Source organism: Vigna angularis, chromosome 9 (genome assembly GCF_016808095.1).
Source record: "Vigna angularis cultivar LongXiaoDou No.4 chromosome 9, ASM1680809v1, whole genome shotgun sequence".
NCBI classification, from domain to species: domain Eukaryota; kingdom Viridiplantae; phylum Streptophyta; class Magnoliopsida; order Fabales; family Fabaceae; genus Vigna; species Vigna angularis.
The window spans coordinates 4,152,881-4,175,010 of record NC_068978.1 but is presented as its reverse complement, the minus strand read 5'-3'; the positions used below and the strand labels follow the sequence as shown (position 1 = coordinate 4,175,010).

Genomic DNA, 22,130 nt, shown 5'->3' with positions numbered 1-22,130 from the left:
CTTCAAGATTGTGTTTTATGACATAACTTTGTTACAAGACATGCACTAGCATGTTCAGTGTAACCAAGGATCTCTGATTCACGTCAGACACCTAACGAATTAGTCTAAATTAGTTGACCTTCTTTTCCACATAAATTTATATCGGATAGAGATATACATGGTCTTAAAAGAGGAGTTTTTATCACAAATTACTTTAAAATAAATATATATTTTAATTATAATCAAAACTTTAGTCAAAATTAACTTTAATAAACTAATATAATTCAGTTAATTTCATAAACCATCATTCACTCAATATACTGTAACATCCCAAAAATACAGTAATAAACCATATAATAGAATTAATTACATTTAATAATATATCAATTCAGTCTTATACTAAACAAGTGTATGATTTTGGCCGAACGGCCTTACATAGAATTTCCAAAAGTAATAGACTGTACAAGATTAAGGGAAAACATGACCGAACGGCTTACAAAAGTCAAAGTACCGATCGGTCAGATAACAAGGAAGGAAAGGAAGTGACCGAATGGTCATGCTAAACTACTAACTACTAACCGAACGTCCTACTGTTCGGCCTTTACTTCAACTTCTACGAGGTTCGCATCTTCCAAAATTTCTTCTTCCAAGCGCCTCTTCCAGTAGCGCGCTTCCCTCTGCTCACATCCACACGGATGATCATTGCAAAACAAGACGGACGTACAACAAGACAACACAAGGAAAACGCAGGGTAAGCTTATGTAATTTAATTCAAGAAATAACATACGTTTATCAATTCAAACACATCAAGTACATTTCAACATACTATACAAAAAAGACCTACTACTAGACTGACTGTTCGGACTGTATGAATTCTGTGTAGCTACGACGTTCGTGCACCCGGGTGATGTAGTAACTGGAATTCTCATCAGCTGCCACCTAAGGTTAGTTCGTTCCGTCCAAAGTACCCTTAAGGACTAGGACCTCCTGCCGTTCCCACACATGATCTACCCTCCTCTACGTGAGGACGAGTACTCATGGAACATCAGGATGAACCGCCAGCTAAGCATTTCCACATTCATACTTTACAAATTTCAATATTCATCCAAGAGTCGTTCCTCCCCGGAACGCTCGTTCAAATCCACAATCTTACATTCATCTCATATACTCTTCATTCTTTATAACCTTTCACTTAGGCATCATTTTCATCATCCTTTCTAAACACATAAAATACCAAACGTTTCGCCCTCTTCATAACGAGGACGAACGATAGAAACGAGACCGATAAAATCTCTCGTTCCATAATAGAATAAGACCAAGAGAAAGAAACTGACTCTCGTGTACAAATATATACCATATATGACGAACGTTATTTACATCGTGAATCAGTTAAATGAACTGACTCTCGTGAATTCAAATCCGTACTCAACAATAATTCAAGTACAGAGGCTGTAGGCCGGATCAAATGAACGTAGACACTTCAGAACGTTAATAACCATATTTTAGAATCATTCATATACAGAAACCGAATGCCAGTCAATGACTGAACATAGTAAGAATATACTACTGAAATTTGGACGAATGCTAATTCATCAAGATTGATTTTGCCAGGAACGAGTACGAGCGCTTGATATAAGACCGAGCACTACTCATAATGTGTGCTAGGTGTAAGACCGAGCACTAATAAACTTATAATAAAAGGGTTTGGTAAATATATTAAGTTACTATTGACTTGGTGTTTTCGAACAACAATAATATACAATTACATATAAATATATATTGGGTTCATCACATTAGACTCAAGGATAACTATGCTTGGCCGAACGCTCAAACATAGTATTACCACACAAGGGCACTCGTCCTACACTAGGATTCTCTCCAAATGAAAGAATCCCGTTTCAACTAGGTTTAATAGAAAAATCGAACGGTCAATGACCGTTCAATAACGAACGTACTTTATCATAGTGAAATCTCATATACAGAATCCGTTTACATTCCAACTCATTTTTCTTAACTTATAACTCCATAACTTTATAAAATTCATATCATTATCAACTTTCATACTTCATACAATCCATATCATATAAGTTTCATATATTTCATACATTATAACACAACTTAGCCATATTTCATTTCATCTCATTAAATCAACGAACGTTCATTCAATCCAATCATATTAACCATCATGCATCCAAATCATTCATTCATCGAACGTTCAAACATTTCAACAGCATACAAATTAAATTAAATAAGCTTCCCTTACCTCTAGTGTGAACGTACGTCCTTCAGACTAAAACTCAGCTTGCAAAAACTACGATTCCTTCTACCCTCAACGCTCAACTACTCTTCGAACCAAAAATCAAATAACAAACCAAAAAGGATTCAGAATTAAACTAAGGGCTCATGAAACCAGAACTTGGTTTGCATGTTTACAAGAACAAACGGTTAAGGAAGAGGAAACTTACCAGTTTCAGAACTCGGAAATGATCGGTTCAAAATGAAGCTTATGACGCCGGGAACACTTCTACGGTTTCTGAAATATGATCGGAGGAGGAAATAGATGAGTTTTGGTAGAGAGAATGGAAAACTTCTAGAGAGAAGAAGGAGAATTTGAAAGATCAGGATTTTGGAGAAGATGAGTGTATGCAGAGAGTGTGACGCGGTTTTCAGAGAAATCAGTTTTGTTTAAAACGAACGTCCGCTCGTCTGCTGACACCTGCATTCCACTATCTGATTTTCGAATTTTCGACGCTTGACACCTGGCGTCCGCGCAGAGGGTTTGGGTGCGTTTTTAATGAGTCTGAGCAGGGGGTTTTGGGTGAAATTTACGAGGTCTGACATATACACATGGGTTTGCATAGTGATTAAACAAATTTTCTGTTTCAGAAGTAATTAATGTAACAGAGAATCTAATTCTGACTACATATAAAAACTTTTTGAAGTATTTATAATGTCATGTTACCGTAAGTAAGATTAGTCTAAAAAATCCTTGTGATATGAGTGTAAAATATACTTAACTAAGGCCATAATGAGTGGCCACCTATGAAGCATAAAACCCAAACTCTGCAATCAATCATCCATTGAATAGACACAATAAAAGAAAAAGAATCGAGCAAGAAGAATTATTGGAGCCATTTTCACCCAATGAGTTTGCAAGAATCTATTCTCCAATGGGTATGGGAGGGACTAACCCTTTTAGCTGGAAGCACATTTGGAAAAAGAAATTTCATACTTTGTTTTTTAAGAGAAGGTGAAAACTGAATTGGGCTCTTCTTGGGGAGGGATGAACAAGAGGGATGTCATTCTCATATTCTAATTCTCATTCTCAACAATTCCAATTTTTGAGGAAAAATGACAATCATGTTATTAGTTTCAATCATCAAGTTTACACTTTAAATCCTGTGTTCACTGATATATTTTTATAAAATGAAAAATATATTTTATTGTGACGGACAGTTAGTATTCGTAAATATTTATTATGAATGGTAGTAAATAATGAATATTTTAATATCTATTTATAAACGAGTTAAATGTGAATATTATACTATTAGTGTCCGTAGATATCTATTACTTGCAAAAGGTTAAAATAAAAATTTAATTTATATTTTAAGTTAAATTTAATTAAAATTAAAATTAATTTATATTGTATTAGGTTAAATTTAATTAAAATCAGAATTTAATTTAATTTATATTATATCTTATTTATTTATTTTATAATTTTATTTATATTTTATTTTAAAAATTTATAAAATATTTTTTTTAAATATTCGTGGGTATCTATGAGTTTTATAATACGTGCAAATATTTTTTAAACGAATATCCAATAAATAACAAGATGGATAATGGATAGATTATTTTAGTATGATGGGGTAGTAAGTAGACATTATCTATGTTCAATCCGACTCATTGTCATTCCTATAAATGATAGGAGTGTGAGACAATTCTTCATAATTAGTTATAACGTGTGATGTTAGCTATGGATAACAATGGATTGAATACATATAGTCACTACCAAATTCACACTAAAATTCTATAATATATTTCAACAAATATTTTTGGATGGTTAAATTTTATTTTGTGAATACAAATTTGAAAGAGGAATACATCTAATTTAATAAAATAAAATCTTTTATTTATAATGTTTGTGTTTTCAGAGGTTCAAATTGTAAATTAGTTAGAAATATAGTTAAAATTACATTTTGAACAATATTAAAAGTAAAATTTTAACATTACTATTTGCTAATTAAACTAAAAGTCACTTTTTATAATATAATTCAATATATACACACAAAAGAATCTCCTTGACACATACTGATTAATGAAATTAATCTTTTAAAACAATGAAACTATATATAACTTTAATATTATCTAAATAAAGTAGTTATATATGCAAATAGTTTTATACTATTATCTTTAATAAATTACGATGATAATATTTAGTAATCCAATACAAAATTGATTAAGAATTCAAGTTGGAAGTTTCCACCCTAACTAAAAACAAATAAGTTGAATGATATACATAAATAAATGAATTCATAAATTAATTATTTTAAGATTTTGAGTTACGATATCTTAAGTTTTTATACATAAATTTATTTACTACTTATAGTTTGATTCATTTTGGTGAGGATGTTCTCCTGAAGAAAACTCACATTGAAAATTCTTTTATTTTAGAAAAATATATTCTATGAAGATATTTTATAATTGAGTTATACATTATATATATTAAAGGTACTTTTTGTTTTAAAATTTGAAATTATATTAAGATTTTATTTTTAAAAAATGCAATGAAAAGTTAAGAGAGCAAGTAAATATAGAATTATTGGATATAGAGAACAATTAATGATGATGAAATTGACTTATTATAGAGGTAAGCGAGACCATCAAGAACATATATTTATTACATATAAGTGGTTTTTGTTTGAACGAGATTCTAGTTAAGTTGATTGGTAGATTTAGTGTGTGGTTTGGGCAGAAACTTCTCCCTAAGCTCAGCAGCATCAACTTCACCAAAGTGTTTCTCTGGAATCCAATTTCCACTCTTTGGATCTCTCATCCAAAACTTATCTTCTTTATTTGCTTTTCCTTTCACTCTTTTGCCTTCCATTTGCATCCTGAAACTCTCTGTTACAACACTACACCATCGCTTCCTGCACCATTAATGCCTTCATATATTTAACATGTTGCATACCATAAAACAAAAACAGTACACAATAAACTATGGACAACTTCTTTCTCAGTAGTTAAAATCGTTAAAGAAATGTGTATATATATTATAACACCAAAAAATTTATGATATTGTCTTGAAGTTTTGTGAGAATGGATTATAGTGATGCAAAGCAGAAGAATAAGAGATGAGAGTGGTGGGGTTAACCTGAGAAGGAAAGAAGAAGGGTTGACAATAATGTTGGCCATGAAAAGCAGAAAGTGAAGGAGAAATTAGAGAAATGTGTTTTTTGAAGGATGAAGGGTTGGTTTGGAAGAATGAATCTTATATAAGAGAAATGAGTGAGTGTGTGGTGTTTTCAGAAAGGAACATTAACTCAAGCAGTTATTCCTTAGGAATATTTATGTTGAATCCACGCCATGATAGAATCTGATATAATGCTTTGATAACTTCTTTCTCCTTTCTTAACTACTTCTAATCAAATTCCTTCGTGAGAATGTTCTTTTCTTTCAAAAAAACATTATAAATGCTACCGTGTAATTTTAGTATTTTGAGTTAGAATCTTCTATACTAACTTTCCCAAATTTTCAGAAAGGACCACGTTGATTGAGAATTTTAAAAATATTAGGGCGAGATTGATTACAACTTGTAACAAATTACTATATTAAACAAAAAAGAGACTTAATATAAAATTGATTGATGGAGAGAAAAGTTTAAAAGAAACCTTTCATGGTAAATAGGATTGATTCGAGATACAAAATCAATTTTATAGAAACAAATTGGTATTCCAGAAATAACTTTACTTCATAATCTAAATAAATCAATTCTTTTAATTAATTCACGTTTGAGATGTTATTTTCAGCCTTTTTAATTTATAATACTTTTTAGAAGTAGTTATTTCAAAATTAATTAGGCCAAAATATAAACTTCTCCACGTTGTACAATTAGTATAACTACCCACTTAACACCTTGTCGTATTGAATATAACGACCTAATTAGATTCTCTGTTCGATTGCAGGGACAAAGAGAATCGGTATTTTTTTTTCTATTGTGCAGCTCGTATCAAAATATTAGGAAATGTTTACAAAATATTGTTTTTGACATGTGTTTCGAAACATTAGAACATATCCCAAATGCAAATGGCAAAAGTAAGTTTATTCTTTTTTAGTTAGTATGGGATGCATTGTCTCGTCATCAATAATAATAATAATAATGCTTCAAAACAGAAAAAAGTTACAATTTACACGTTAGTTTTAAGTGAAGATTATATATTATATCCTTTTTTTTAATAAGCATGTTACTTTTTTTTATTGGAGTTATAAGGGCGGTAGATTTTTCAATAAAATCTAATTCATGATAAAAAAAAAAGAGCAAGTTTGTTCTTGAAGTTTCATTAGACAGCCCATTCACAAAAGAAAATGCAAATTCTCAAAACAGAATAATTTATACTTAAAAGTAGAATTAAAAGTGATTCTAAGTAAACTAAAAGTCTTAAAATTATGTTACGAGGTGCTTATTCTAATTTTGATAAAAAAAAAGTGCTTTTTATCAAAATAATCTCTTCCCAAAAAAGTATTCCTTCTGTATTCAAAAGTTGTCTTGGTTGTGAACATATGAGCAATTAGATCGTATACAGAACGCAATTATATGAGCAATTATATACATTATTTTTTTCTATTTGACATTACTCAATCAAATCTGACAACCAAGAAGTAGTATTTGAATATAATAAAAAGACTTGAAAATGATATGCTTAATTAAATCATATAAACATTCTCAGTGCAGAAGTCTATACACATTTTCCTTTCAATACAATAGGACACTCGTAATAAACTAACTCTGAACTCACAATGGAGAGTTTGATGTGATGGGATCGGAAAGTGGTAAGAGTTCCATTATCTGAATTAGGAATTTTTGTTCCCCTTAATTAATAACAAAGGTGAAAGGGGTTCGCCTAATCCTAATGACATTTCTGTTGATTGACCTAATTTTAATTTTTTTTTCCTCCTATATTTTACTAATCTATCTAAAACATAGAGTACAGATAAATCCGCAAAGCAGGTAAGTAATTTGTCTGCTCTTCCAGAAAAGAAACCATCAAAGGAGTCGTGAAGGCATTGACCCTTGAGAATACCCATTACCAACATTTTGTTTCTTCTTGAAATTTGTAACACTACAATGAGGACATATGTATTCTAGCCCATCTGTTTTTGCATAATCCTGCAAAAGTTGTCAATTAAAGACAAGAACCTTAATATAATTAAAAGCAAAGTGATATTATTTTTCTCTTTATAACATCAAGACTAATCGTATATACAATAATTCTATGTGATGAAGTAGTACCTTAAATGCGCCTAGACCCTGCCTTCTGTCACAGCCAAAGTGGGCCCACTCACCACATATGCCACAATTCACCCAATCACCAGCTGCGCTACTGTTTAGCAGTAATGAGTGTACATAAAAATTATATATTAGCTGTTGCTACGGTTGCCAATCATAAAGTGAAAGATACATTAAGACTCTTAAAATAATGAGACTGCATAGCTTCATTGGCTAAAAAAATATTAAGTACAAACCTGTGACACAACAAGCAACATTCTCCATCCACATCGTCATGCGCTAATTCATATTCTAAAAGGTAGGTCTCATAATGTCTTTTCAGAGTATTTCCAACACCCTGTAGAAGAAGGCACAAAAACCCTTAGCTTCCAGTTCATTTCACATAATAAACAAACATTCAGTCAGAACATAATTTCTTCAGTAGTCAAAGAACTTCTCATCAGTGCAATCTTAACTTCTATGCCAATATAACTAACAATGTTTTAAAGAACCTATAACAGAGGCATAGCCAGCAACATATGATTATCAGTACTTAAACCAACGTCTAAGTCAAAGACCCAACCCATAAAATAAACTGATTGCGCCATTTTTAGTTTTTGGAAAGAGGAACAGAACAGAATACTGTAAAAGAAAGAAAGCATTAATTTAAGGTTCTTTCCGTCTAAGGTAGGGGCAAGCAACACTCAGCTTTGGGACCAAATGAACTACTCAAGGTATATAGTCAACGCATAGAACTTACAGTCATCCTATTGGTAGTTGTGTAATTCCGCATCTTTGAAAAGATTTGCCCCTTCCAGTTGATGCCATTGCCAACATGAAATCCTCCTCTCGTAACCACCTAAAAAGACCAACAAATTGAGAAAGAAAATATACAAAAAAAAAAAGACTTATCCATAATCATTCTGAAAGAATAGAGTCATTAACTCACCTCTTTATACAAATTGTAGAGATCAAGACGTTTTCCATTGAGTATGGCATCAGGAAACTCAATAAGCCCTCCTTGAGGAATTAGGCGATTATGTCCCCGGAGAATTAGAAACTCCATGACGTCTTTAAGAAATTCCTCCTAATAAAGAAAGTTACAGGAATGATTAGGACAAAATTTCTTCATGGAATACAGACCAAAAATTACTAAAAGGAAAACAAGAAAAGCAAGAGATTTCTTTTTTTTTTTTTTGCTTTTTAAATATAGATTGTCATTGAATGTTTGCATCGTATATCAGTTGGCCCTTGGCCCAGTATGATTTAGCAATATTTAGGTCTTAGAATAACATTCTTTTATGAAATATTGATCCAAAAAGATCATTAATTAGAAAAGGAAGATCGTCCTTCTAGGATAGGCAATTAAAATTCACATCAATGTTAAAACCATATAAGAAAACTCTCTTTTCTGGATGACAGCAACCATTTTCATCAACTTATGCAGTAATTTAGACGTTTCTATTTGAAGATTGTTACAATAAATAGTCTTGAATAGGATTTATTGTAGGTATTGTGTGTTTTGTGCTAGACCTAGTTCCTAGGTGTATCTTTTCGAATTCTCTTCTCTCTTATACATTATTATATCTTATGTATGACAGGTTATTATAAATATGAAATCCTAAGAGAGGGGAAAACACACTCTAAAACTCATTCTAATTCCTCTGTATTTTTCTCAAGTAAGCTAATGCTATATTCAAAATCAAAACAGAGCACAATACTCGAGTTATATCTTTAAAAGAAATAATCCCTATAATTAGAATTTTTGAATAAAAAATTGTCATGTAGCCATAGGTTACAGTTCATCAAATTATCTTACAACAATGGACAAAGGAAAACTAACCTCAGAGCACGTCTGAACTGGGCCTCTACCGCAACCATGCTTCTTAAGAGGCAATGGGTTCAATGAAATAACCTGCTTAGATTGAGCTGCACTTGAAAATGATTTTCTGTGTGTTGCAGATGTTGACCCAGTACTCCGCTTTGCTGGGGCAACAAGTGGCAAATTAGCCTCAACTTGGGCACCATTAAAACCGTCTGTCTCAGAAGGTCCACAAAAAGGTGTCATTCTATGGCGACGAATGTGAGGGATTGGCCTCATTGCAGATACTTTTAATCTCTGTCTAGCAGGAGTTAATGGGGTGCTAATGCCATTCGCCATTTTTCTATCCTTTTCCTCTTCATTTACTTTACAAACAGTACCGTGCCCTGCAAAGACACCGTCATGAACACCAGGGCTAGCCCCTTGGCTTGGTTCACACCTTTTTCTTCTAGGAGGGGGTGGTTTCAACCAACCAGGAGGACTGCTAAATATTATATTATTTTTGCTTGTACCACTATCTTTCTCACAATTTTGATAAAAGAAAAGTAGACGCTCAGCATCATCTTTCTCGAAAGAAGCTATAGGCAACCCCTGAATACTAGCAATACCGAGTGCAACTAAACTTCGATACGAAACCTCAGGTGCTAGCTGTCTCAAAATCTGAAGGGAGCAACAAAACAAGCAATTATGAATCCGAATAACAACGAATATGCCTAATGTACAACTCCAATTCTTATAGGATGCAAACTTTGGATACTGAACTTAACATCCATGTATTTATGAAAAAGTCCTTGTCACTGTTTGAGTTCGTTCATTATTAGCCATGCAAATGTAAATTATGCAATTTGAAAATAGGATAAGCAGATAGGTCAAAACCGTGTGATTAGTAGGGACAATGATTACTGCTTGAAAGAATAAAAATGATAAATACCAGTGTGCAAATCTTTGGTTATCTTAGATTATTAGCTATGCAAATGTAGATTATCCAATTTGAAAACAGGTTAAGCAGGTAGGTCAAAACAGTGTGATTAGTAGGGACAATGATTACTTCTTGAAAAAATCATAATGAAAAATCCCAGAGTGAAATTCCTTGATTATCTTAGAACCATTCTCATTATAATATGGCTAAACAGCAGCATATTTAAAGAACTTGGTACTCCCATTTGAAAGGGGAAGAGATGAAAGAAAAAGCAGTTATTCAGGGTACTTTACAACAAAGGTAGATGCCAGGCAGGAATACTACTATCTAATCCTTCCTAGTACAAAATTGGACATGAAACGTATTATAAGCAGAAAATGTAGGATAAAGTTTTAACATATAGGTTAGATAATCCCACAAGAGAACAACAAGCAATGATTAAAGCATTGATGAATCCCAAGTATGAAACTAGCAAGAAGGAAAGACATTGAGAAATAATAACTTTAAGCAATAAGACACTAACAAAGATAACATTATAATAAAGAAGGAGAAAGGAGAAAGATGTTAAAACCTGCAAAGCCCATTGAGGAAGCCTCATGCAAATTTCATATACAGGTGCTCCACAGGCAATAGAAGCAGATCTGCGAGGTTCAGAAATATTCTGTTTGTTTCCTTCATTGTTGAGTTGTGCATGAACTAGTTGACTCTTCTCAATTATCTCATTTTTTATGTGACTCTCCAAGAGCTAAAAAGTAAAACAAATAGACCAAAGAATAAGAATTTAAAATTTTCAACAGGTAAAAGTATCTTGCACGATGTATATATTATCTTCCGCGATGTATATATATAAAATTATTGACTTGATGCTTAGCAAATTAGTCATTGGACAATTTAATGATAAAGAAAATGATAAAATAGTACTAAAAAACATCTTGATATATATATATATATATATATATATATATATATATATATATATATATAACCTTATAACTCCAACATTAAGAAACACAATATATGTATCTATGCCTATAAAAAGTTGATGAGAGAAATGTAGGATTAGAACTAAAAAATTATTATATATCACAGAGCAAATAGTGTTTATTCTTGGCTACATCAATAATACTTAAACAACAGTAGCATAGATAGTTGGAGGGTACCTGATCATTAAAACAAGTTTGTGCACTGCCAGATACCAGAAGTGAAATATGTGCAGAACTACAAGTTGATATATCACATCGCATGGTCACAACTCCCCGAGAAAAAGTGGCTGCCTGAAGAGGTGGTGGTGGGGCACTGTACCATAGGATAAAAAGATATATTACATAGTGGCAAATCATATTCATCAGTTCAATAAAGTCCCAGTGAATATCCATGAAAATATAGGAATTTGAATGAGAAACACTTTTCAAGCCATCAAATGTATGAGTATAAATCATACGCAAGTTATATTGACATACCTAAACTTGCCATGGAGCTTGCAACCTCGGATCTGAAAAGATAAATACAAAAGTTGAGAAAACCTCCCAAGAGACCATCTCAAGCAGATGTAAACGTTGTAGCAAAAAGCTACAAAACAAGAGAGGGTAAAAGACTACTAAAATTACAGTGGGAAGTTGCATTTTATTAGACTATATTTAAATTGCTCCTGAGGAAAGAATACGCCAGATTCAATAGAAGGGGGGAAAACAGTGAATCTTATTCATTAACAGTAAATTTTTAAGTTTTACATTATGAGAAAGGTTATACATATAAAGATTTTGCTGACATGGAGTTTTATCATCCAATTAAGATATTTTAACTAAACTTAAAGTCAACGTACTTCAATAGTTAAGAGAGCTCTGAGTCCATTCTCCAAAGATCTCAGCAATGTCTCGTCCTGGAAAGAAACAAAAGCCATGAGTAATCGATAAATGATATCTAGTGTGGATGGGTGTGTTTATTTAAGTGAATTGTTATATAACAATCCTTTCGTCAGTCGCAAATTGGTAAACATATTTTTGCTTTGCTCCACAACAGAGAAACTTATTTTAACATGCATATGTAGTTGGGGGCATGTCAAAATGTCACAGTTACCACAAACATTTTTCATTAAATTAGCATCAAAGATTAAAGGTGGTTTTAGAGCACACTAATAGGAAGTAGAATTCAAAAGAAGCTTACAACAGTTGAAGGTGCACCACAAATAAGAAACCTCAAGTTCAATTCATCTTCATGTATCTTTATGGCAGGCAGAGTGCCTGGGGAAGTTTCGTCATCATCTTCCTCATCAATCTCTGGAGGGTCAACATTGATTTTGAGACAGTCACCAAGAAGGTATGGCCCCATCTCACTAAGAGCACCATGACTGTCAGTCAAAAGTACTTGGTTGTTTTGGACACAGTAAAGTTCAAAAGAGGCACGTGCAAGATGAAAAGCATCCCACGTATGTGTAGACGAACTGCAAAACATTTGTAAACAGCACTAGATGTTAAGTACTGCCTTCAAAATCTTACCAAAATCCACTACTTGAATTTCTCCTTTTCCGAAGAAAATAAAGGGTCTCAAATATTGCATGAACACAGAAAATGAGAAAAAAAATGGCACACAGGACTGTGCAAAGTGTCGCCCTTCATAGTTCAAACAAAAATATTAGTAAAATTTTCAAAGATTTACTTTAACAATAGATAAACTAGAAAAATTCCAGAGTTCACAAGAAAGTATTCCTGTCATGGATGAGCCACAACTGGAAGCATCATTAAACACGTATGCAACCATCCATCAATATGACTTTAATCAGTAGGACAATTGGATTTAGGACATAAAATCATTTCATTGTGAATGCACCACATGCTTGCAAGTTGCAATAAAATAAAAAATATCATACCTCTGTACAACTGAAAGAAATGCTTGACGAAAATGGCAGGCAGCATAAGAAGAAAGGGCAGTCTTCCAAAATATAACATATGGGACTCCCTGCAAAGTCAACCAATTAAATAAGCCAACTTTCACCATAGAATTATCAGAATGCAATGGGTTCTTTTGCTTTTTATCATCCTTCAAAAATTGTAGTTTGTTGAGTATTGATACCTGAGTTTTAACAAGCAACTAAGACAAAATTACCTTAAGATGAAGAGATTCTGCAAAACTTTCACCATTTGGTATTTCTAAATAAACCTGAAGAAATCAATGAAATTGCATCAAATGAAATACCATACCCACAATGCCAACTCTGGGGAACAAATGTAAATCAGATGAACCATATTAGTTTTTATAAGATCAAGACAATTATTTGGCCAAAAAAAATGTCTTAAGAAATAGGCTGAATTAGAGCTCAAAATTTTGAGAGAAAGACAATTAAATTTCATGAATAAAGGGATAAGCACCAAAGAACTTGGGAAACCTTCCCTTAAAAGCTAGTTGTTAAGGGGATAGACAAGTACTTAAGTAACCAACCAAGCATCCCATATTACTCAATGTGAGACTTAGTCATCCTATAATAATAATAATAATAATAATAATAATAACAATAATAATAATAATAGTAATAGTAATAGTAATAATAATAAAAAAATGACATAATAATAATAATAATAATACCCAGATTCCTCTCAAAACTCTCCAAACATCACCAAGTTTCCATAGTCTAAATTCTTTGATATCACATTGACTGGTCCAATACTCGTGGTTCAAATATATGTGCCATACAACTGGTCTAGGAAAATATAGAGGAAAGTTTCTAACATTCTTAACAGTATGCATTTTTACTTCCTTTATTTTTCCTTCTTCCTTTATTTTTCCTTCTTTCTCTCTCCTACATTCTTAATAGTATGCAGATCTACTTCCTATATTTTCCTTCTTTTTCCAAGGCTATTAGTCACCATAATATAACCAAGCAAGTAACGATACAGAAACTACAAATTTTACAAGCTCTCCACTTTCTTCACTGACCTTAATACATGTAACCTAGAGCACCATCAAGAAAAAACACACAGTGTAAAAAAGAAGCTAAAAATTCAGAATACATACAGCCGTAGGCAATGTGGAACCAAAGAGTTCTGTGATATCTTCAGAGGTCGATAACTCCAATCCTTGCCAAACCAGTGAACCAACTCTGCCATCCTCTAGCTGCTCTCCTTGCAAATAAACAAAATTCGGTTGGTACGACTCCAGCACTTTCCTAAACTGATCCTTATCTGGATTCCGAAGCGTTTGAACCTGCATTAACAAAACATCCACATCATGCTATTCCCGTGGCCCCAACATCAAACCAAAACCTACATTACAACAATGTGAATGCGTTAATCCTGCATACCTCAAGACGCCCTGCTGAAACTAGCTCGGGGAAAGGATATTTGTGTTGATTCTGTGAGGACATGTGTTCAGAAAAACTAGCCCCACAGGTTACAGCAAGAAGAGTGCATGCGTGTTTCGGAACTCCATGCGGATGGAAAGGAAACATCGTTGTTCAAGCTAAACGGAAAACCGTTCAGAGACGCACTCACACTGAGAAAACGACGAACAAACTTCTGGTGTGTAAAGTTGGACTCCGACGGGACTCAGTTACGCACTTTGCTGCACCGAAGAAAACCTGTTTCGCAAAACTACGGAGGAATTGCGAGGGTGCGTTGCATAGTCGGAGGGACGAAGATAGTTGGCGATCGAGGAGAGAAGGTGCGGCAATGACAGTGCGCGAGAACAAGAGGATGAGGAACTGCAAGTATTAAAACCCTAACGCGATGGATGGATTGGGATTGGAAGATGAAGATTGAACAAGAAGAAGATTGGAAAAACGTGATGCGGATTCGGGATTCACATATTCTCATGTTGTTCTTTCTGAAGACTAAGACGGCGTCGTTCTGCTTCCGAATTTAGTTTTTTTACAAAATTACACTGCATTAGTTCTATCGAAGTGCGGTTGGTAAGTTTGTGTTGTTTGTTGACTTATTTGGAAAATAATTTTATATTTTCTTTTCAAATTAAAGAGATAAATTTTTATACACAGAAAAATTAAAATTATTACATATTGACTAAGAAAAAATCATAGTAAATATAACAACTTTTAGTAAATAATTTGTTGTTATTATTATATAAAACTAACAAACCACTGCTTTATGTTAGCCTTGGGATTCCAAATAAACTGGCCTTTGCAGATCATGGACATATACCATAATGCCAGATGTTTCTTGGTATCATGAAGATATACAATCTTTTACTTCTGTCATCTATGTTTTTTTATACTAATGTTATTAAAAATGAAACTAAAAATAAAAAATAAAGATTAAATAAAAATAATATATTTAACATTTATTTATAATCTAATCTTATTATAATAGTTATAATAAATTTAATAAATTTATGACAATTTTTATTAAAATTAAAAATATAGATTTTTTGTGAATGAGTGTCATTTTTCCTCTAAATAAAAATACTAATTAACTAAAAATTATTCGGTTGCTTTTATTTGATTAGATAATAAATTTACATAAAAAAAAGTTATACTAGAATGAGAGAAAATGGTTAACTTAAAATTGATGTTAGATTAATAAAGAAATAAAAAAACTCTGAATAGCATTGTTACATCATGCATGCACACTGTGGATTAAAACTATTGTATTTAAGCATAGAATTTTAGAATATAATAACATATTTAAAATTTTACAAAAAAGTTCATTTATATATTAATATTTATCATGCAAAACTAATATATATTATAAAATTTATCTCTAGTGGATAAAGCATATTTTACATATTAAAAATTATTAGGATATATCTTTTAGTACTAAAATTATAATATGTGGTTGAACTTTTAATATTTATAGTTTTAATAGAATTTTAAAATTGATTTAATAGAGACGAATATATACTTGTAACCACAGCTGAAGTTCTTAAAAAAATGTTGCTATTTATAGGAACAAATATTAAAAGGAGAATCAAATTTTAAAAACAAACACTATATTTTACTCAACAGTGATACATAATGTAAAATACATATTATTTCTCTAAATCTTAAACAATAATAAGACTATATGTTATTCTTTTCTAAGCTATAAACTAACAAAAAAAATGAACATTTGATTTGATGAGGATTTATAAATTTTGGATTCAATTTATATTTTATTTGATTGTTCTTCTTATACCATCCACTTTTGTAAATATATGATTACTTCACGGAATTCTAAATATCATTTGTATAAAAATTTTATCCATTTCGGAGATGTTTTCAATCTTTCATTAATCATCTTAATATTCTCATTTGTTTGCTGTATTAATTTTGGGTAATTTTACCATCTATCCTACAGAGTTTGTCAAAACTTATAAGTAAATTTTGAATTTTTGACAATATCATATAATTTAACTATTTCATCATAAATTTGAGTTAACTTTTCTATAAAAAAATTTAAATTTATATTAGTGCAAAATTAATTTTTTATAATAATTTATTATGTCAGGATATAATTTACACACTATAATAAATTATATGATGATAATTTTATAATAAAGTAAAGAGTTTCTATGTTAGCTATACTTAAAATCCACATAGAAAGTTTGTGCAGTGCCAATTTTAAATGAATAAGAAGTTGGGAAGTGATAAAGAGTTGATGAAATGTTTGAGATTTTGCGTCACTGTTAAGGATTTAAATGTAACAAGAAATGGTGGAATTAGAGTTTTATGGAGAATTTGGTAGAATGTTTTTGTGTCAATTGCTTCAAAATCAACATAAAAAATAAAAACTTTCTCTGTCAAAGTGTATCTATATTAGTTTCAAAATCGACATAAAAAATATTTTTAAATAGGCATAAAAAGTATTTGTTGCACTAGTACTATAAGTAGAAAGTGTGTAATTTTTGGCAATTTTTCCATTATGATCCAAATTGAATCATGCTTCCTCAATGTATGGTAAGTCAATATGAAATTTCATAAAAATACTATATCACCTCCATACTTAATGACATACCTCCTAGTCATGATCAAACACACTCAAGAAAAATTAGAATCATTTATAAAAAGTGAGTACAAACTCTTATCATTATGGATCACGAGTGAGTTGTTAGTATAATATGTTTATTTTGGATCTTGTATTATGGATCTAGTATTATAGGATATTTCTTTTTAGGTCTTATATAATGGATCAAGTTATCTAGATTTCCATATTTGGGTCAAGTAATGTAAGGTTTTTGGGCTTGGTAATGACCTAGAGGTGGGGGCATTTTGTGGTTAACTACCAAGTCAACATGCGCCTTTGGAGAAGGCTTGCTCTCCAAGGTTGAGGGGTTCTTGGTCTTTCTTTCTTGAGAGTGTAATGGCCACGTGGTATGCTCCTAATGAAAAGGATCTCTCTTTAGTAGTGAATATGTATCATGCTCGTAATAAAGAGTATTAGTGGTCATGTGTCCTCCTCCTAATGGATAGAATTTTTATAGGGTCTTCAAGTTAAAGTATTAGGATTTTTTGCTTTTATAATTTGAAGACACCTTTAAAATTACCTAAGTTTATAAATAGAAGTGTCTCCTCCAATAAAAATCACATTTGAATTTTAGTGAAGTTATGTTGTTAATTTTGTATCATACTACTCAACTTAGGTCATCAACATTATATTACCCCTTCTAGGTTTCCTATAATCATTATTCTTTAAGAGTTTATCCAATCTCTCTTAAGAGCACTCAAACACAATTATGACATTTCTCTTTATTTGAATCATATAACTTAAAAGGATAAATCATCATATTAAAATCATCATATATGCATCATATTTCTACCACCATCAAATTTTCATAAACCACTACTCATTTAAAAGTCTCTCCTTAGTTTAAGTCATGTAACTTAGAGGATATTATTTCATCAACAATGGAATGTTTAGTTAGGTTATCATAATAATTTTAATGTTTGAAAACAACTACAAGCTTGACAACCTTTTTATTCATGTAAGGCCACCAATAAGACTTTAGGATATTGATACATGGTCACACTTAAATGTAAATTGAACTTAATTTTATGATACTGAGATAACACTATATATTTTAATTCACAATCCTTTAACGTACATATTTTCTTTCTGAACTTTAAGATATCATCTCCCCTGAAGAGAGCTGTTTAATTTGATCAATATCCAAAAAGGTGGTGTGATATTTCTCAAATCGAATCGTCGAACCGCTTTTCCTTCGTTTTATCTAGAAACTCAGTAATCATAACAATTATATTATACAACATTGTGATTTGAAGTTACAAAAACCTACGAATTTAAACTTCTTAAATTTTTAATCAACTCTCTTTAATAAGAGTATTGACGCCTAAATCTTCTTTATCCACAACAACATTTATCTTTCCAAAATTATAAATTTACTGAAAATCATAGTTTTTTAAAATTTCAACTATCTACTTTTAAAAAATAGACATAAAATCTGGACATTAGATTACTAAATTTTATATTTTAATATAAATTTATAGCTGTATTTAATTAATTTAAGTGCACAAAATAATACGTTTAAAGATATTGCATTAAAATTGGTTCAACTTAATTTTATAAAGAAACAGGTAAAACACAATCCCACGTTTCACTAAATATTTCGGCAGCATTTGTTTATTTTAGCAACTTGAATTAGTACACGCCTTATGTATGCTTATATGAGATTTCTTTTTTCTATCACGTGACAATAAAGACTTAATTTTCCGTACCTTTTTGGTCGGCTCATACTTTGACCTTTGAATTATTTTATTTATGGTTAAATAGGTTCAGTTGATGCTTCGGAATGTTTTAATTTAATATTTAATATCCAATAAATAAGTTAGTTTAGATTTTATACTAATTTCATTGAATGTTGGTATATAATTATTTTAATATTTACAAATATATTGAAATATGACCGCTATAAGATTAATATATTAATATTGTTAAGTTAAAAGTAACTAATATAATTACATTGATGTATTTTACTAAATTTTACATTTAAAAAACAACAAAAACTTAAAATACTAATTTCCATTAAAAAAATACTACAAATTTATTTAACGGACAAATTTATTTTTCTCAATTCATCTAGCGAATGTATTACTCGTGATATGTGTTGTTACTTTTTATACATTGTACAAGGTAAGAGTTAGTTTATTTAGGTTAAGAAATATAACTTTAATTTGGAAAATGAAAGTGTTTTTTTAAGCAACTTTTATAAATAAAATTAAAATAATTCAATTTTCAATTCTTTTAAAATGTTATCTAGTTAAACTTCTAAATATTTTATACTTTTTAAAATTTAAGACCGAGAGTTTATCCTTTTTACGATTTTTATCTAGGTAAATTCGTTGTTTTGATATTATTTGGTTTACTTTCTTTTTTTCTTTGTATATGGAAGTTTTCTTCTCCTTTTCGGTGATATCAACTTAGAAGTTGGAGTGGTGTCTAAATAATTGGAGATTTTGGTTATATTTGAACATTTGAAGATTTTATTATCTTATATTGGAAACACTTTTGTCGCAACCGGGATCGCGACGGGACGACGATCCGAAAAAGGAAAACAAAATTTGAAAAAAGAGATTTTGGAGTCGCCACCATAGTTTATTCTAGAAAACTACGGAAAAACCATAAAATGATAAGGCATGGTCTATTAGAACCAGATTCTTGGTTCGGGAGTCGGTTACGTGTAGGGAAGGTATTAGCACCCTACAACGTCTGCCTTGAGGCAGTACCTTTAACTAAATACACGAATATGATGTGGTTTTCAAAATGATTATTATTCCCCGAATATAAGATTACAAGACGATGCAAAGAAAAATATATTTTTTATTTTTTAGGAAGCCCGACAAGGATTGACCTTGCTCTTACGTATTCTCATGTGAGAAATCAGGGTTCCGTAGTTCGTTTTGAAATTGTTTGAGAAATTTGCTTGAAAAATGATTATGGATAAATTTGGATTTTTTGGGGAAATGAACCTGACAAGGACTAGCCTTGCTCCTATGTATCTCCACTTTTGATGAAGAATCAAGGATCACGTAGTTCTGGCAAGGCGATATTGATTGTTGTTTTGAAAAAAGTGAATGTTTTTGGTTTTTTGAAGATTTTATATTTTTTTTGGTATTTTGATGTAATATTTAGATTTTTTGCGTAATGAGTACTAGGCTGATGCGTACGATCGCACGAGCACTCATACGGCTTTTTCAATGTTTTTTATTGTTTTGCGTAATGAGCACTAGGCTGATGCGTACGATCGCACGAGCACTCACACGGCTTTTTTTTCATTATTTTTCATTGTTTTGCGTAATGAGCACTAGGCTGATGCGTACGATCGCACAAGCACTCATACGGCTTTTTTTGTTTATTTTATATTTTGGGTAACGAGTACTAGGCTGATGCGTACGATCGCACAAGTACTCATACCGATATTTATTATTACATGTTTTTTAAAGTTTTATATTTTTTTTATTTTTTTTTATTAAGAAAGAGAGATGAGTTGAAATATCTATGACGTAAAAATATCAAAAAGCATAGGATAAAATTGTGGTAGAAAATAGGATAAATTTATAAACTAAAAAATGATCAAAATGAATATAAGTAGAATGAAAAGAAAATGTGTACCTTGTTAAAGATTTGAAAGATGAAGCAAGACTTTGCTTGTAATAAGTTGTGAGAAAGATAGATGGAAGATGAAGAAGATAGATTTATAGTAGAAATGGGGTATGAGATTTATTATGTATATAGAGATTAGGAAATAGTAAAATGTGAGAGAAAAATGAAGTAGAGTTTTGGGATGGAATGAAGAGATTTTTAGAGAGAAGAGATGGATATTATGTAATTGTGTTGTGTGTGTAGTGAAGAGAATGTAGGTATTTATAGAGTTAAGGATGAAGAAAGTTGATGAATAAAAATAATATAATAAGTTGGTGGAAAATTTAGATGAATTAAAAAAAGGTGAATAGAAAAAGTTAATGTGGAAAATAAGTGAAAGAAATAATATAAAAAGTTTGTGGAAAAATTAGGTGAAATAAAATATAGTGAATAGTAAAAGTTAAGGTGGAAAATAAGTGAAAGAAATAATATAAAAAGTTGGTGGAGAAATTAGGTGTGGAAATTAAGTGAAAGAAATAATATAAAAAGTTGGTGGAGAAAGTAGGTGTGAAAATTAAGTGGAAGAAATAATATAAAAAGTTGGTGGAGAAATTAGGTGAAATAAAATATAGTGAATAGTAAAAGTTAATGTGGAAAATAAGTGAAAGAAATAATATAAAAAGTGGGTGGAAAAATAAGGTGGAGAAAAATGGATAATAAAAAATGTTGATGGAGAAGATATAATTAAAAAATGTAAGTGGAATAATTAGAAAAGTTGATATATAAAATTAATATGAAAATGATGTGGAAAAAGTAAATGAAAAAGGTAGATGATGTGGAATGAGATATGGAGGGTGATGTGGATGGTGATGTGGAGAGTGGGGTGTGATAAGAGAAAAGAGGTGATGAGAAAGTAAAAAAGTAAGAGATTATTTTGGGCCATTGGATTAAGTGTTTAAAAGAAAATTTGGGGGTGCAAAAAGTAAAATAAATAGTATTTTTCATTTTGGTTTTTTTTATGTTTTTTATTTATTTTTGTGATGAATTATATTTACCCAGACGAAATTGGGTATTGACAACTTTTAATATTGAAAATATTTTCCTTTGCAAAATAAACTATATCTATATAATGAGAGCTAACAACATACATTTGTTCATAGAGATTATTTATGTCTTGATAACATAGTGCATATTATGGATTGAAATTGGTATTTTTTTAAAATTAAAATATTGGAATTTTAGTGAAATAACTTATTATGTTAGCTTATTTTAGCTTAATGTGAGGGTTGAATAGAAATTTTTAGTTTTAGTTGGTACATTTTTAGGTGCAAAATAGGCCTAATGTAATTATTGCAACATGTTAGAATTTGATTGTTAGTAATTGTATTAATTTTAATTTAAGTT

At 30.8% G+C, this 22,130-nt stretch overlaps 1 protein-coding gene and 1 long non-coding RNA gene across 2 annotated transcripts; both read right to left on the bottom strand.

The window, feature by feature from the left end:
• Positions 1-4,808: 4,808 nt before the first annotated feature.
• LOC128194084 (uncharacterized) lies at positions 4,809-5,493 on the bottom strand. Its single transcript, XR_008245387.1, has 2 exons — positions 5,354-5,493; positions 4,809-5,129 (listed from the first exon to the last, which is right to left on the bottom strand). It is a non-coding gene; the product is annotated as an uncharacterized LOC128194084 (long non-coding RNA).
• Positions 5,494-6,884: 1,391 nt separating this feature from the next.
• Positions 6,885-15,059, bottom strand: LOC108347724 (AT-rich interactive domain-containing protein 4). Its single transcript, XM_017587146.2, has 15 exons — positions 14,501-15,059; positions 14,215-14,403; positions 13,309-13,362; positions 13,073-13,161; positions 12,370-12,646; positions 12,029-12,085; positions 11,667-11,698; positions 11,367-11,502; positions 10,778-10,951; positions 9,309-9,947; positions 8,415-8,552; positions 8,226-8,324; positions 7,723-7,823; positions 7,490-7,580; positions 6,885-7,366 (listed from the first exon to the last, which is right to left on the bottom strand). The coding sequence occupies exons 1-15, from the start codon at positions 14,645-14,647 to the stop codon at positions 7,244-7,246; spliced, it is 2,346 nt and encodes a 781-aa protein (XP_017442635.1). The 5' UTR covers positions 14,648-15,059; the 3' UTR covers positions 6,885-7,243.
• Positions 15,060-22,130: the final 7,071 nt, after the last annotated feature.